The 17,224-nt window shown below is 38.9% G+C and overlaps 2 protein-coding genes across 2 annotated transcripts; one reads left to right on the top strand and one right to left on the bottom strand.

The window, feature by feature from the left end:
- Positions 1–6: 6 nt before the first annotated feature.
- Positions 7–2,073, bottom strand: LOC103482090 (stonustoxin subunit alpha-like; the record flags this gene model as incomplete). The annotated part of the gene is given in 3 exon segments (XM_017310655.1): positions 7–215; positions 218–1,468; positions 1,919–2,073. Coding segments are annotated over 3 exon segments (1,551 nt in total), but the record flags the coding sequence as incomplete, so codon positions are not given.
- A 4,786-nt stretch (positions 2,074–6,859) lies between these two features.
- LOC103482089 (microfibril-associated glycoprotein 4-like) lies at positions 6,860–12,814 on the top strand. Its single transcript, XM_008438018.2, has 6 exons — positions 6,860–6,865; positions 7,410–7,565; positions 8,219–8,257; positions 9,681–9,777; positions 9,849–10,016; positions 12,561–12,814. The coding sequence occupies exons 1-6, from the start codon at positions 6,860–6,862 to the stop codon at positions 12,812–12,814; spliced, it is 720 nt and encodes a 239-aa protein (XP_008436240.2).
- The last annotated feature ends 4,410 nt before the right edge of the window (positions 12,815–17,224 follow it).

Genomic DNA, 17,224 nt, shown 5'->3' with positions numbered 1-17,224 from the left:
ATTTCTTCGATCTAAGTTGGCTTTTTCATCAGTAATAACAGGTTTTGAGAAGTCTTCAGTTTTCAAAAGGCCGTCCATGTACTGGTAGATGGTTGCTGCTTTGAATTTCTTATTTGGCAGAGCTGCTACAAGGAAACGAAATTTACTGCTGCTTTTCAAGTATTTGGCAATGGTGTAGAACTCTTTGGCTTTTTTCCTCATGTTGGTTACAATCTGGAGAAGAACCAGTGGTCCTTAGTGGGTGCAGTCACACTGGGTGGGGTTGCTGTCTTATCTCTGCTCAAATAGTTGGTCATCTGTTCAGTGAAGGGGTCATCAGTTTCCACAGAGGTGAAAACAAAGCAGAGAGCATTTTCTACACCTGCAGCCAGAGCTTCTCTGTCCAAGTCAGACTCATCTGGGACCGTCTTGATTCCCTCCATAATGTCTGCACATGATTTGATAATGTTGATTTCTCTCTCTGCGTTATCTAACCACTTATCTAAGTATTCCTCATTAAATGGAGATTTTTCGTGGTCATCAAGGAGTTTCTGTACAGACTTTTCATCTTCTTTACCTTCACGAATCAGGGGAATCTTCTTCTGCATGGTCTGTCTGAGCATTGTTGTGTAGTCATTACAGAGATCATGGAAACGCTTATGCTTTTTACAAAGCTCTGGAAAACATTCCACCACTTTCTCATCCAGAGCCTCATTGCATCTCATTTCCATTTCTCTGATACTTTCCAAAGTGTCGGTTGCTTTTCTGACCAAACCGACAGAAAAGTCTCCCATCAGCTCTGACGCAGATGGTTCCAGATCCTTCAGAGGAGTCAGCCAGACTTTAATAGGAACTGAATTCTCTCCATTTTTTCCAAGGAGCTCTGGAAGCCTGGAGYACGTCTTGACTGCATCCTCAAAGGTTGCAGGGTTCTTGTCCAGAATTAGGTCTCCATAGAATTTGCAGGAGAACTTATTAGTTGCAGCTTTTTCTTCATCAGTGAGCTCTACTTTAACTTTCACCTCAAAACTAAAGACTGGAATCTTGTTAATTGCAACTTCTGCGCTGGTCCCAATCTTCTGAAGACTGCTTGAATCTAACTTCTCACTGTCAAACACAAAAAAGGCATTTGCTCCATAGAGTATGCCTGTCACTACATGTGTTGCTCTGAGATTTGGATTAAAACTTTTAGCATCCAGTTCCTTCTTTTCAATATGAGACAGAGACAGATGTTGATATATAGTTGTGGCTTTGTACTAAAGGGTGATTCTGCTCTGGTTCTTAAATTTTTTCTTATCATTCAGATAACTGGCAGATCCTCCAACCTCAATCAGACCACCCAGGATACTGGCTTTAAGCGACACATTCACGTCCAGCAGAGAAGACTTGGATTCAAGGGTGTCGGAYGCAGTAACATGGTAAGAGCTGCTGTTCTGAGCCTTAGTAGAAGTGTTCTTCTCGATTGTTTCTTTGTTGCAAAGCGAGAAACCTGTAGAATCCACAAAAACACATTMAATTATATTAGATTTTGCATGGAGTTTTCTCTCTGTTGGTTCTCCAGGTACTCCAGCTTCCCAATCTCCAATATGTTTGTTAAATATCAGACAACTTAACACTTGTCACAAGAACTTTTCACCAACATGGACAATGTCTCCCTCATATTCAATAAGTTCTAAATAAAGACGATTTATAATACTTATATGTTTTTTTTACTCTTCYTGATGGATTATTTGACCTCTGTGACTTTCATTGCTTCAACGCGCCTGACTCAGCTGCTCGCAGTTCAGCAAAAGTCTTTGTACCAAAGCAAAGAAACAGCTAAAACATTCAGGGCAGTGAACCTTGAGGTCCAGAATTGGAAAACATAGTTTCAAACCACAAATACMTGCCCCCTGTTTGAGTCTAAACAAACTACAGAAATGAGCAGGTTTGTTCTCACCTGTTATCAGCTGATCTTTGCGAGCATCATACAGCATTCCCAAGGCGAAAGGACGGCCGAGGGCAGCAATCTCAACCTGATTTGAGGACATGTCTCTGATATAAAAGGACAGACACAAACATCAGGTGGTAAATGCAGAAACAACTCCAGAACTGTGAAATAAATCCATTATGTTGTTGGATAAAAGGATGACAAGCAAACAATTATGCAGCTCTTCAGAAACATGAGGATTTTCCTATACCTGATGAAGACGAGTTGATCAGTTAAGTTGTTTTGAAGCTTTTTTGACTTGTTTGAGTTCTTGACTTGGGGTGTGATCTTATATTCTTATAGTTCCTCCCACTGAAGTATCTGGAACACCCACATGTTCAGGTTTCTTGTTTTACCACATGTGAAACTCTCAAAGCAATATTGAGGATCTATTCAGACGTGCCAAGAGATACAAATGGAAGTTAGTGGAATATATTACCTTTCTTAATTTGTTTGACCTTACGTTTATTTTCAGGGGTTGTTTTTTTTTTTGTTTTTTTTTTACTTCCTGAACTTTGTGTAGAACTTCTCTGTATAGATATTCAAAACTTCTTTGTATATGTATGTTTTCAGAATGCATAAGCATCGTTTCTGGATTATAAACTCTGTCATTTTATTCAGCTGATGTGACGTTCAGTTAGAGTTTAACTAGGTGAATCGGTCAACAGTTTTCCATAGTTCTCAGGGCAAATGTATTTTCTCCCAACACTTCTGCTCTAATGATAAACTGCGTTCTGACCTCGGCACAGCTGGGAAAACTAAAGGTCGATCTGCTCAGTGCCCTGAGGTTAGCTTAGCAAGTGTTTAAAAAAACATTAAAACTGAAGGTTTGGAGAATTTAACTGTGAAAGTTTGTTTTAATGATCCTGTAGGGAGACAGGAAAATAACATTTGATTCCCAGGAAAACTGAAACAGGCTTTTCCTAGACAATATATACAGGAATTCATTCTGGCATCAATGTTCAGCAGGAGTTTGGACTTGTTGCTCTCATAAATCAGCATATTATTTTCATCCCGTGGTGTTTCAAAGTGTTCGTGTCTTGGCTGGGCAGAAGGTTGCACTTTTTCTTAAGATTTGCTCTGGGAGTGATCCAACATTACACATCCCTGCTTACATAAAGAATGATGAACACATCTTGCCATCAGGTATTCAAAGAGTCTTGACTTGTCTGTGAAAATTCCTCTCGCACAGAGACGGATTGTTCCACAGCAGCAGCTTCATGTGAAAATGAACATATAGACGAAGGCTATATGCCTTAATCAAAGTCTCTCATTGACTAAGGCTTCTTCCTTCACCAACGCAATTTCAGCTGTGAGTTTATCCTGAGTAATTCACATTCATGTTGTCAAAGAGCAGTGGAGTTTTGAAGACTGCTGAGTCCTTGGTGAAGACTGAGGATCTGCATCTTCACATCCCAGACGACCATCTTCTCATTCCAGGGGATGAGGACGCAGACCTGCAGGAGGGTGTTGGGTTCCCAGCATGTGAAAGGTCTGACCTCGAGGAGGGGGTGTCGAGAAAAGTCGAGCTCATCCCACTTCCCCATGCTGGAGATTTTAGTTTAATAATAACAATGAATAAAGTTACCTTTAAAATTGAGTACACAGGTGACATCAAGACCTAACGGTAGAGTCGGACCGTAATAAAATTAATCTGGTTGCGTGTGTTGTGATTGTGTCCTGCAAACTTTGCTTTAATTCTACTTTTTTCTTTTTAATCATTAAAAATCATATTCAGGCAGAAAGAGAGTCATGGAACAGGAAGAGCAGGTTTCCTGAAGAAAGAGGAAGAACTGGTGTGTTCCTTCCATGGGACCAGAAAGATCGTGAGACGAGGAGAAGGGAGTTACAGAGCTGCAAGATAAGAAGCTGAGGACCGCTACGTGCATGAGCAAGTCACCCTGAGGCCTGAGACCTCAGTCCTTCCTGTACTTCCAGTACAGGAAGGACTCTTCCTGTACTGGGAGCCTCCTGCTGCTGCAACACCTTCTTCATCATCAGGCCAGTTCTGGGGTTCAARATGCCAAACTCYGTCCGTCTCTCTCAAAGTTTCCCTTTTTTAGTTCWCAGTGTCAKCATTAGGGAAAGATAGGCTAGATTATTGATTTTACTTATTTGATTATTTCTGCTACTGATTTAAGCTGTACTGACCCTTGCAAAATTGCCTTACTAATAAAATAATTAGCATTAAGAAAATCTAAAAGATGTTGTGGACATTCAATTAATGAGTCACCTTTGGCAACAATAGTCACAAGTCTATTGTTGCCAAAAGTTAAATGTAGTTCAGTAAATGTTTATATTTGAAATATTGGTATTGCTTTGCCCAAACAACACTAAGGTCTCATAAATTCCAGTAAAGTGCACAGCAAGAAAAGTCTATGTATGTCTCCTCCCGTTTTTGATAACACATCATAAAACAGTAAAAATGAGTAATCTATGAAGGCTTGTTAATAATAAATTAATTTGCTGCCTATGTTATGTCGCTCCACTTTCTTATTTCCCACCATATATGAGGAAAACCTCACTGCTGGTCAGTAATTTGCTTTCTTTAACAGTCAGCGGTGAATGACTGTTAAGGAAAGAAACCGAAAGTGTTTGCTGACCAAGATTCATTTCCTTTTAAAACCATTTAAAAACCACTGATATGACATATTCCAGAATTAGATAACATACATTTTTTCTACAGGATTTCACAACCACATGAAGTTTCCAAACAGCCTGAAAAAGAAAAAAAACAAAGAATTGTAACTAGTTTTTACGTTAAGTGAATCCTGGTCAATAATGATCCACAAAAGTGAAAAGATTTACACAAGAAGCAACAGCAAGCGGCGAGGATCAAGGTGCTTTGCTGGATTTGGTAAAAAGCTTCTAACCACCAAAGTTTCACATATTCTAACATAGCACAGTTTGATTGTGACAGCTGTTCTTGATGTCACACACCAGAGATGTTGAATGTTTTCTGTTCATTCTTAAAATGAGTTTGGGCCATTTAGATTTTCAGTATTATTTTTATTAGCTTGACTTCTTAGCTAACTATTTCCAATGCACACATTTAGTTAACTTTGTCAGTTTGCTTTAATTTTGCTATTATGCAAAATATTCATTTCTTCTTTACTTGAGCTACCAGGTTCCTTTGGAGCTGCTGCTGAAGCRCCACACAGAGGAGTTCCAGCTGCTTTGTTCTCCTTAATGGTTTGTATAACCTGAGGGGGTTGTACCATTTGTTGCCAAAGGGGATGGAAATTAGTTTCTTTTTTTTAGTTTTTCTTCTGTTTTTGGCAGCCAGTGCTGTCSAATAGTATTTGTTTAATTTTAAAAGTACTTATTAGTATTGATTTGACTAGTAGCTGATTGTTTTTTTTTATGTTAGTTTGTTAGTTATTTACCCCTTGCATGTCAGCAGTGGTTTGATAAGCCACTATTTAAGTTTCCCKCATGTTTTATTTGTTAGATCAGTTTTTGAGCCATCCTTCTTATTTATGAAGAAGAAGCCCGCCACCAGCGGGGAAGATGAGTGGTGGATGTTGCCGGTGGCGATGRATTCATAGATGTATTTTTCCATGGCTTGATGTTYAACAACTAAAGGTCGATCTGCTACATGTCCTCAGATTACCCCAGAAAGGGTTTTAGAAACATTTAAAAACAGAAGTATCTTGTATTATTAATTTAACGGTAAAGCTTTTTCTTTTCTTTCTTTTTTTCTTTTAGTGATCTTCAGTCAGAAGACAGAAATATAGCATTTGTGTTCTAAAACAAATGTAGATACTGTTTATCTACTGTGTCGATACTACAAATAGATTCTGGCATCAATGTTCAATAGGAGTTTGGACTGGTTGCTCTTATAAATCAGCAGCTTATTCTTATTCAGTTGCGTTTCAAAGTGGGTGTRTGTTGGCTGTGCAGAGGGTTGCATGTTTTTTTTCTCAGATTTCCTCAGGGAGTGATCTGCCATCATACTTGTTCAAAGAACAATGAACACATCTTGTCATCAGATATTTAGGAAGAGTTTTGACTTGTCTGTGAAGACTCCTCTCACAGAGACAGATTGTTTCACAGCAGCAGCTTCATGTGAAAATGAACACTGATGTAGACAAAGGCTCCCAATGACTAAGCCTTCATCCTTCAGCAACACAGTTTAAGCTGTGGGTTTACTCTGAGTAATTCACATTCATGCAGAGTTAAAATTTCCAGCGTTCAGCTTCTGGACCAACTTCTGGTTTCCTCTTGGCTCCTTAATGCTCATCTGAATCAGTCATCATTGACTAATAGGATGATATTTCTGGTACTTAAATCTTGTTCTCTTCCAGAGAGTAAACTCTGAAACAATCCTGGAGAACTGTAAAAACACAACAACCTCATACACAATCTAGCTTTTGTTATCTTGGATTAATTTTTAACTCCACTTTTTGCTAATTATCACAAACATTTTTGATTGCTACATTGCTTCCTTCTATTTTTTCGCTTCCTTTCGATGTAGGCATATCATTTGGTCTGTTAGATTTTTTTTAAGGTTTATAAAAATGTTATAGCAATAGAGTCTCCGCCACAGATATAGTTTAGACGTTTGAATTTAAATGGTAGCTGACTTGTAACACTTACTCTTAAATTTGTGCAGGAAATWTCACCTGCTCTTTGACTCATTTGTCAGCCAATTTAAATATGGATAAAGTGTGCTTTATCTGATCACTAGTTAAATGTTAATCAGACATTGCTCCACTAACCCACATTTTCATGAATACAATGTCACAAAGTCTAAGGTGTTTTTGGGWATGCGATGTCGACCATTTATTAGTCTGTTGGTTATAAAAGTTGCTGAGAAACCAGAGACTGACATCAGATCGCTGTAGCAGAACTCRGAGGAACATTTCTGACAGTTTTCATCCCTAGTATTCCTGCAGCACAACCAAGAACATGAAGGTGAGTTTACAGCTGTTGTTCGGTTGCATTGGTTATGGTGTAGCTAAGGTATATTGAAACTACTTAAAGGATCACATAGCATGTTCTTATTATTTAATTTACTGCAAAGAAATATTTTTTTTTTTCAATATTGATGTTTATGCTTATGTCAATAAAATAACTAATTAAACTGAACCAATTCAAGAAAAGTGGTCAAATATTCAGCTGTAAAAATGCCAGAAGTTGTTGATGGCCACATAAAAAAATATCACTTCTTTGAAACTAAAGGGTACTTAGCCAATGACCAGCAGTCGTTAATGTATGGATAATTTTTGTCTTGTGTCGATTGAAGAAAATTCACAATAAATTGTTGTGGTGAAAATGCACTTATATCATTGTTATTTTCATTTGTTTGTTTATTTTAGACTTGAAGTTTTTACCCACCTCTCACAAGTGAATCTACATCTTGCATCATATACATGTTTTGAGACAAAACTTTAACCTTCTCATAAACAAAGTGCTTATATAGTATTTCTAATAAAAGATGGAATCTTTTCTTCTGCAGCTGCTGTCAGCTCTCCTGCTTTTCMTGATTCCTCTATGGGTCAGCTGTGCGCCTCTTGTCCTTCCTCTGGACTGCAGCGACATCTATAACCATGATAACAGCAAACCCAGCGGAGTTTACACTATATATCCTATTGGGGCAACTTCTGCTGTACAGGTAGAGTAAAAAGAATATTATAAGACATTTAAATATTTCATAATTTTAGACTGTTTTAAAAGAAGAAAAAGATAACCTGAAAATGTACACAAAAAAGAAACACAGAACAAAATTATTTCTTCTATCACAACCCTAAATCACAAATCACAATTGTTGATTTGAAGTCTAAGATTAGCCTACTCAAATCTAGACATAATATATCAGTGTAAATCACAACTGGAAATAGATATATTTTTGACTTATGTCTTAACGAGTTCCGTGTGTTGAGTTGATTCATGTCTATTGTTTACCGAGTTGTAAGAAAGAAAATATGAAAAAATTAGTCACATAAATACATTTTTAATTATATCACAGTCTATTTTGTAATATATTACGTATCAGTAACGCAAGTTCAAGTTTATTTGTATAGCACATTTCAGCAGCAAGGCAGATCAAATGCTTTAAAATTAAAAAGAAAACAGTCAGCAATTTAACAAGCTTTAGATTTTAAGGAGTGCCATCACCCAAGAAAATAGGAAGGAATGTTATTGTCATATCTTTGATTTTCATGTCATTTTTCAAAATGAGCTGAAGTTAATTTTAGGCTTTGCTTTCTGTATCAGTTGAATAGAGCAACAGGTTTGAACACCTTCCTGTTGTTTGTGTCTCTGCAGGTGTTCTGTGACATGAGCACTTTGGGAGGACGGTGGACAGTGAGTGAACTCTTCAGTTTCCTGTCACCTTCAGACAGATTGGTCTTTGTCATGATGGGTTTAACTTGTTTAACCCACATGCAAGAACACCACACAGGAGAATGAAGAAATTCAACCCGGGCCTGTCTGACGTGTGCATGTCACATTGGACCTGGCATTCTGCCACACAAAAAACTATAAGCCCTAGAAAAATTGCAAAAACATTTTCGGGAGAAGTCATGTGTATCGATATCATGAGCGACTGAGACCAATAGAGCAGTATATGTGCCCGTGAGGGCGAGTTCAAGTCAGAAATCCACTGTGCTGTGCATGTCAGACAGATTCTTTGAAAAAAAATCCTGGCCTTATGAGACACCCAGCCTCGTTTTTTGCAATTTATGTCACCATTTTAACTCCAAATCCCACTAAAAGTAGTAGCTCCCTTCTCGAGATCAAGCTGAATGTTTTGATACCACTTTTGTGGGGGTGCACGTAGCGGTTCTTCCAGTGTGAGGAAGAAGAATAAATAAGTTTAAAGAAATGCCTTATTGGGTGTAGGCAGGCCCCAATAAATGAGTTTATTGAAAACAAACAATCTGAGCAGGTGAGGATCGGGTCCTGGAAGTGAGCTACTGAAATCGGCAGCGCACTGGGGAAATAACAGAGGAGATGGTGAGTTTGGGGTCGTAGGAAACGGTAGACTCTTTTCAAGGATGAGTATTCGGAGATTACTTGAACTGTGGTAGGTAGCGGAGTTGGAGAGGGTAATGTTGGTCCGGGGGTTCTTGGTCCCTTGGGGTCTCTTCCTGTAGGTCTGAGGTCTGGAAGGAGTTGAGGAGTGGCGGTAAGTGTTTGGTGGAGAGGAGGAGTCGGAGGGCAGACAGGTAGGCTTGGGTTTGAAGGCATCAGAGGAGCGGATGGACTGCCAGTCAGAACTCCGGTTATGGAGATTGGTTTCAACTGTCATAGGTGAGTATGAAGACTTGGGCATCCGATGGGTAACAACCAACAGCGTCACGAGGGAACGGAGGAAACGAGAGCCAGGTCCGGATTCACAGGTAACACCTGAAGGAAACAGAGGCCACAGAGAAAAGATTACTCAAGAATCACAGGGAAACAATTCACAGAACTCAGAGAAGACTCGAAGGGGCTAAGAGGTACCATTACTGGCTAACACTCTAGCGTCGAGGTACTGGCAGTCCGCTTCTCGCAGTTAACGAGGTGATTGTCCACCAGTGTGAGGATGACGTCATGGAGAGTGTCCTCCGACCAGCCGGCTCCAGGACTCCATCTAGTGGCGAGGAAAAAATCAAACAGCAGCCCCAAGGAAACCCAAAACCACCGTAACCTAACACAGCTCTACATTGAGCTTTGTTATGAACAATCATTTTCAGTTTAATGTCAGATTCAGGAACATAATTTTCAGCTGTTTTTGTTTTTTTAGGTGTTCCAGAGGAGGATGGATGGCTCTGTGAACTTCTACAGGCCTTGGGATCATTACAAGGAGGGCTTTGGGAATGCTGCTGGAGAGTACTGGCTTGGTGAGACCTGAAACTGAAACAGCCGTGAAGTTTAAGAAGAACCAAAAAACATGAAAAGATTTATCTTTTAGGTCTGGAAAGGCTCTTCCACTTAAGTCTCAGAAAAAAATATGAGCTGCTGGTCAACATGGAGGATTTTGAAGGAAATAAGGCATACGCTCGCTACTCCTCATTCTCTGTCGGTCCAGAATCTTATGGCTATACTCTGCATATTTCTGGATTTAGTGATGGAGGGGCAGGTGAGTGCCAGCTGACTGAGACACAATAAGGCTTATTATGTATTTCTTCTCTGCTGAAGACAAGACAAGATAATTGTGCATTACTGTAACAACCATGCATGGTTTCAAACTTTTTCACAGTGAAGTTTGGATGACATTTCTAATCACCCTCCTGAGTGTACTTTGTAGAACCACCTTTCTTTCATTTTGTAAGTCTACAGACAGTTGTTTAAATCTTCTTCTCAAAATAGCTAAGATTCAGTTACATTGGATGGATATTGTCAGTAGTCATTGAAACTACTTAAAGGAAAGTCCAATTAAAAAGTTTTCAGTTTTTAATTGGACTTTGTCTTGACCATTCCAGCACAGGAACATGGCTTGGTCTAAAGCAGGGGTGTCAAACTCAATTTCACCGAGGGCCACTTCAGCATATTGACTCTCAACGGGCCACATTTACGGTACAAATCAGGAGTGCCCAGGTTCAGTCCTCCAGACTGCAACTTTTAGATGCATCCCTGCTAAAATACACCCCAGACAAAAGGTTGACTTCCCTCATTAGCAGCAACTCAGTTCTGTAGAGGCTTAAAATGAGTCATTGATCAAGGAACGCATCTAAAGTTGCAGATGGTAGCTCTGGAAAACTAGACTTGGGCAGCCCTAGCATAAATGTATGAAAATACAATGTTAAAAATAAACAACACCTCATATTGTTAAATAACGCTTTGGAGCGTCTGGTTAGGAAGCGCRTTCAAAACCTTTGGTTGAAATGGCGCGTTAAATTCAAGTCTCCATTACAGACCAGAGAAAACTAAAGAGAATGYAACGTTGTGTTAATCCATTTGAGGAGCCGGCAGTTTATCTTGAGGAAATAAATGACGAAGCAGAAGTTAATTAGACTGTAACATGCGCAGTCCGCTGCTCAACCACTGCAGACGCGGCTCCGCTGCTGCGAAGAATTGAAAACAGCTGGAAGTAACTCATCCAGCGGATTTAGTAAATGGAGCCTTCTTGATGCACGTTACCCAGGAGAGCGACGTTCTGGAGGAGCGCTGCAGACGTAACATCTGTCCGTTTCGGAGAAGCGAAACCACGCAAAAAATAAATCAAATCAAATAAAAAATCCTGGTAAAAGTGCACACCAGACCGCACAGGGCAAAACACTCAGAGTTCAGTTGGTCTGTTTGGATCAGACAGATCCACTGACTGATGGTTTGAATTAGCGCAGATTTTTCTGCAGACGGGGACCAGGAGGAAGTGCGTTCAGACCTCATCGGATGAAGTGCTGGTAATTTAAGTGAAGTCGCTTAATGTAATTTATTAAAAGTTATTGGATAGATTGGATTCAGTTACATTGGATGGATATCGTCAGTAGTAATCAATTTTCAAGTTTTTAATTGGACTTTGACTTGACCATTCCAGCACAGGAACATGGTCCGCTTCTCGCAGGAAACGAGGTGATTGTCCACCAGTGTTTTTTTGTCACCACGGAGAAAAATGTAGATGCATTTATCTGCTTAATTTGTGATGGAATCTGGATTCACGGTGAATATTAACTAAACCGCATAAAATGGGACTAAATAGCCGATGATAATATGATTGTAATTTCACGGATAAAAATAGTACATGACCGATTTTTTTTTTTTTATGTTGTCGGTCCAAATAACGGATAACAAAAAAAGTCTAGCGCGACCTGCCGCCCTGACACCAACTCACACACATCTTCATTCACAGTCTTACTTGTAAATCCGATTTTTCTATTCTGGGCATTTTGATGTTAGCTTGTCGATGTCTCTGTTTTATTCGCTGGTAACATCAATAAGCAGCTTGAGGTGACTCTGCTGCTCTCTAGTGGCGAGAAGCCGTAATGTTGGCTAGTAACAATCGGAATGCATTATGGGAGATGTAGTTTTAGACAATTCGTGCTGAAAACCTATTTTAAGTCAATCATGGGCCTATAAAACGCTGCGGGGCCACATAAAATGTCCGACTTGCTATACAGTGATGGCTGCTGTTGTCTAATGAACAGTATACGAATGTTCGAAGCACAGATACTTAGGACCTAGGTTCATAAATGCACCGCCTAACATGGACAATCAAACACAGCACTTTTTAATTGCAAAACAAAACAAAATATTTAAAGAAAAGAGAAGGGGCGGTTTATTGATCTAAAGTCCCCAGTAACTGGTCCCCCACATCTGTCTTCCAGAAATTCCCAATTTATTAAGTGCATGACAGATAGATTTTCTTTCAACAATCTCTCCTCTCTGCAACACCTTAATTAAACTTCCACTAAAGTTACTTTCTGACCTGTCTGTCGTGTTCATTTGTTTTCACTGTTTTTTTGTTTGTTTATTTGTTTTGCTAATGTTCTCTGACAAAACTCTGAGGTCCTCATAGAGCAGTTTATAATATTAGAAGGCATTAAATTACTCATAGAACGGTATTTAATAATTAGCTAACTTCTAAAGGTAGTTAACTATATTTTGTTTTATTTAAAGACAAAGGCTTATAAGTTGTGTCTATATACCAATTAAACAAATAATTTTGTCTTTGTTTTTTCTGCAGGAGACTCTCTAAGTTATCACAGTGGATCCAAATTTTCCACCTTTGACAAAGATCAGGATAGTTATGAGTTAAATTGTGCCAAGAACTACCTGGGAGCTTTTTGGTACACAGCATGCCATTTGACCAATCCTAATGGAGTCTATCGCTGGGGGGCTGATGATACTCTCTATGCTGTTGGAGTGGAATGGTACACATGGAAGGCCAATGACTACTCACTGAAGGCCATCAGCTTTAATATCCGGCCTGTTCAGTAAAACTTAAGTGAAAAACATCCAGCAGTAAATCACATTGTTGTTGATTTTTTTTATTTCTGTAAAAAAAAAAACTTTATTTTCTCCATCTCCTGCATTTGGGTCCTGCAACAACCATCTAACCCATCATGACAATGAGCTTATGTAGCATTTACTGAAGGTCACGAGGCTCTGACCTTCAGTCAGAAATTCATTTCAATGTAAATTACAGTTTTCACTTGACATGTCTGTTTAGCATGACTATCAATTAATTAGCTGACATCTTCCACTACTCTAAATTTAGGTTGTTCACATTAGTAGAACATTTCCTTTCAGTTATTTGTTGTCATTTATTCTTGGAGAGCTGAATCACAACCTCGTACTCTCAATCAACTGAACCAGTTAAATTGCACCTTATTGTCCTTGACTTTTCACGGTTTTGTTGTAAAAATTTCTGGAAGGTCGATAAGTTGCCATGTTTATTTTAATTTTTTATTTCTTTTCTTTTTAATTATGCGAATTTCTATGTTTCTGCAGAAATTACCCAAAAATACATTGCTCAACTTTCTTTTTAAAAAATGCTTCTGGTAAATTAAAAATTTATTTGATCTGTGTCTTCGTGTTGAATTGTTTCTAATGAATTGAAAAAGGGTTAGAAGTTATTAAAACTGTGGTACCAACTTTAGCAGACCAATTTTAAGCTTTTAATCTTGAAGCGTTTGCTGTGTTTTTTATGGATTTACATAAAACATAATCTTGTTGAGCACAATAATGAATGTGTTCAACAAAAGTGGGCCCTACAACTCATTGAAAGTAGACATTTGTCTACAAGAAATAGCCGAGTTATCTGTGGAATATTTTAGGTCACATGGTTTCAGCTGAGATCATGTTTCTTCTGGATGGAGTCCTCGTTGCAGCTGGAGATTGACATCTGCCATATTCAGGAGAAAAAGTTAAAAATGCTGAATAACCACAATTAATCAACGAGTCATAACGCTAATGACCAGTTTAATTGTGTTGCACATTTAACTACTGAAGTTGACCAGACTGTTTTACATTTCAGCCAAATGCAAACACGTTTGTGAAGATTAGGTGACTGTGTCCTTGCCTGATCAAAACACTTCTAACCTAAATAAATTGGCTTGAAAAATATTCAGTTAATAATTTAAATTATATCAAACTCCTAACTATTTTTGTAACAATTGTATGTCTTTCCAAATCATATTTGCATGTTTTGCAACCTTTTGTTGCTTTCTTATAAAAATAAGAAAATGTAAAAAACAAATGTAAATGTACAATGTGCATAGTATTGGATAATTTTGTAGCATTAAAATATGGTTCAAATCTGACTGCATTATCAAACAAGAAGCAAATTATCAGGAACCTCACAGTGTTCAAATCAGGATGCAGCATAATTGATTGTTTCCACTAGGTTAGGTTGCAGCATTACACAAAGTCAAAGGGTGTTCACCAACAGTATCATGGTAACTCCTACGTTGTGGTTCTGAAATAAATAAAAAAATCAGCTAAAGATAAAGATACTTGATCAAGATCAAAACATCTACCAGAATATATTTACTGAGTGGTTAAATTTTGTTTTAGGAATAACCAAACTAAAGTAAAAAATACATAAAGGAATATGAGTACTGAGAATAGGAACCATCCATCCATCCATTTTCTTGCACCCTTGTCCCTCAGTGGGGTCGGGAGGGTTGCTGGTGCTTATCTCCAGCTAATGTTCTGGGCGAGAGGCGGGGTCACCCTGGACAGGTCGCAGGGCAACACAGAGACACACAGGACAAACAACCACGCACACACACACACACTCACACCTAGGGGCAATTTGGAAAGGCCAATTAACCTGACAGTCATGTTTTTGGACTGTGGGAGGAAGCTGGAGTACCCGGAGAAAACCCACGCATGCACAGGGAGAACATGCAAACTCCATGCAGAAAGACACAGGCTGGGAATTGAACCCAGAACCTTCTTGCTGCAAGGCAACAGCTCTACCAACTACGCCACTGTGCAGCCCTAGAATAGGAACCTATAACAAATAATCAACATTAAATGTCACAAAAACCTAAATATGGTGTTATCTTACTTAGTTTGTCTAACTGGATTTCCAAATCATTTTTTTACATAATGTTTAAATTGGCTGCACAGTGGCGCAGTTGGTAGAGCTGTTGCCTTGCAGCAAGAAGGTTCTGGGTTCAATTCCCCGCCCCGGTCTTTCTGCATGGAGTTTGCATGTTCTCCCTGTGCATGCATGGATTTTCTCCAGGTACTCCGGTTTCCTCCCACAGTTCAAAAACATGAGTGTCAGGTTAATTGGTCTCTCTAAATCAGGGGTGTCAAACTCCAGTCCTCGAGGGCCAGTGTCCTGCAACTTTTAGAAGTGCCTCTGCTGCACCACACCTGAATAGAATAATTAGGTCATTAGCAAGGCTCTGGAGAACTGAGGAGGTAATTAAGCCATTTGATTCAGATGTTTTGTACCTGTGGCACATCTAAAAACTGCAGGACAGCGGCCCTTCAGGACTGGAGTTTGACACCCCTGCTCTAAATTGTCCCTAGGTGTGAGTGTGTGTGTGCATGGTTGTTTGTCCTGTGTGTCTCTGTGTTGCCCTGCGACAGACTGGCGACCTGTCCAGGGTGACCCCGCCTCTCGCCCGAAACGTTAGCTGGAGAGGCACCAGCAACCCTCCCGACCCCACTGAGGGACAAGGGTGTAAGAAAATGGATGGATGGATAATGTTTAAACTTAATTTGTTTTACAGCTATGAATAAAACACGTGTTGTTCCTGTCTATATTATAGAAAAACAGAGACTTAATATTCCACCCTTCATAGACTATGGTTTGACAAATAGAGAGTTAATAATCTGTAAACTTTTACTGCTTCCAAAACTGGACCAGATAGTAAAATTTATCATCCAAATATTGTTAACAGAAATAGTATTTGTAGCCTGTTAAATATGGAAAAGAAAGTAAAAAAAAAAATAGTTTGACTGCAGTCAAATCAGAAAGATGTATGTCATCTGCACTCTGTTGGTGAAACTTTCATTAAAACCAGATATCAGTGCTGGGTTTCAGAGGCGCAGTTTTTAGATTTGTCATTTTTTTATTTTTCTTTTAGTCAAACAATTGCTTGGGTCTGATCAAGCCTTGGGTCTAATACATTTAAGCCTCATAAAACTGAAGAAAGTTTAAATGGAGAAATGCAAATTGTTGTTCTTGAGGGGAATCAGAAGCATGGGGACCCCCAGGCTATTCTTGCAGGGGTTCGCAGACAAGGTCAGTAAAGATTTTATGGGTGACAGGGTTTGACAATAACATCTTGATTGAAGAAGAGGACTCTGTATGCCTTTGTATGAACTTAACATGATTTTCTTGGTCCCTGTGGGTCATCATTGATCAGAAGATGAAACAAAGGGTGTATTTTTCAGCATGACAAGGATCACAAACAAAATGTAAAATTGCTAAAATGTGCCAGTTAGTCATCTGGCAGAACTCTTACTGAAAATCAATAAAAACAGCTGGAGATCAAATTGTGTAGAAGATGAAGCACACGAGTGCTCCAAGTCATCTATGAGTAAAGCATGAGAGGAGACAGTGTTAAGTCAATTTTAGCAACATTATTCTACAGTTAAGGTCATTCTCCTAAAGAAATTAATTTATTGTCTAATTTGAGTTGATTTTCTTGTATTTGAATTACTTGGGTTGTTAATACCCCATTTAGATAAGTTTACTGAAAAACATAAATGTGGCCTGTTTTACCACTCTAGTTCTTCAAGAAAAGTTGGAAAACAAATTCCTATTTCTTTTCTGTTGTGGATTTTTTTTTTTACACACATAACTAAACAAGCAGATATACAGTACCACTTCAGGTTAAAGGTCTCCTAATGCTCTATTGCTGATGAAGCAAACTCTATTATGTTTGGCTACAAAACCAATTCTGACCAAATCAACTGCATCACCATCATTGGACAATCACTCTTTCAGCAGGGCACAAGGTTTCATAGCTATCATCTGTCTGCAGATACAGACCTAGGTGAACTGGTTCAATGAAGTTTATGAATGTGCATGTGAATCAGATTGTTTTTGTGCAGACTTGGTAGAGGGACAGAGTACCTGCAGAACAATCCAGAAACATCCGGAGCCTGTCAATTCCAACTGCAAACCCAACAGATGTTTCAAGATCTACAAAGCACACCTGTGTGGTGTGCTTTACAAATGGTGTGTGTGTGCATAATAACTTTGTCCAGGCAAACGGAGACAGGTTTTTTTCTAATTACATGTAGGTACATGATTTACCTTTGGCAAGAGGTGTCAAGTAGAGTTTGGACTTGTTGATTTCACTTATCAGCATTTTGTTCTCACACAGGTTTCAAATCTGTGTGTGTGTGTGTGTGTGTGTGTGTGTGTGTGTGTGTGTG

This window comes from Poecilia reticulata, linkage group LG19 (assembly GCF_000633615.1).
Source record: "Poecilia reticulata strain Guanapo linkage group LG19, Guppy_female_1.0+MT, whole genome shotgun sequence".
Classification (NCBI taxonomy): domain Eukaryota; kingdom Metazoa; phylum Chordata; class Actinopteri; order Cyprinodontiformes; family Poeciliidae; genus Poecilia; species Poecilia reticulata.
This window is presented reverse-complemented; position numbering and strand designations above follow the sequence as displayed.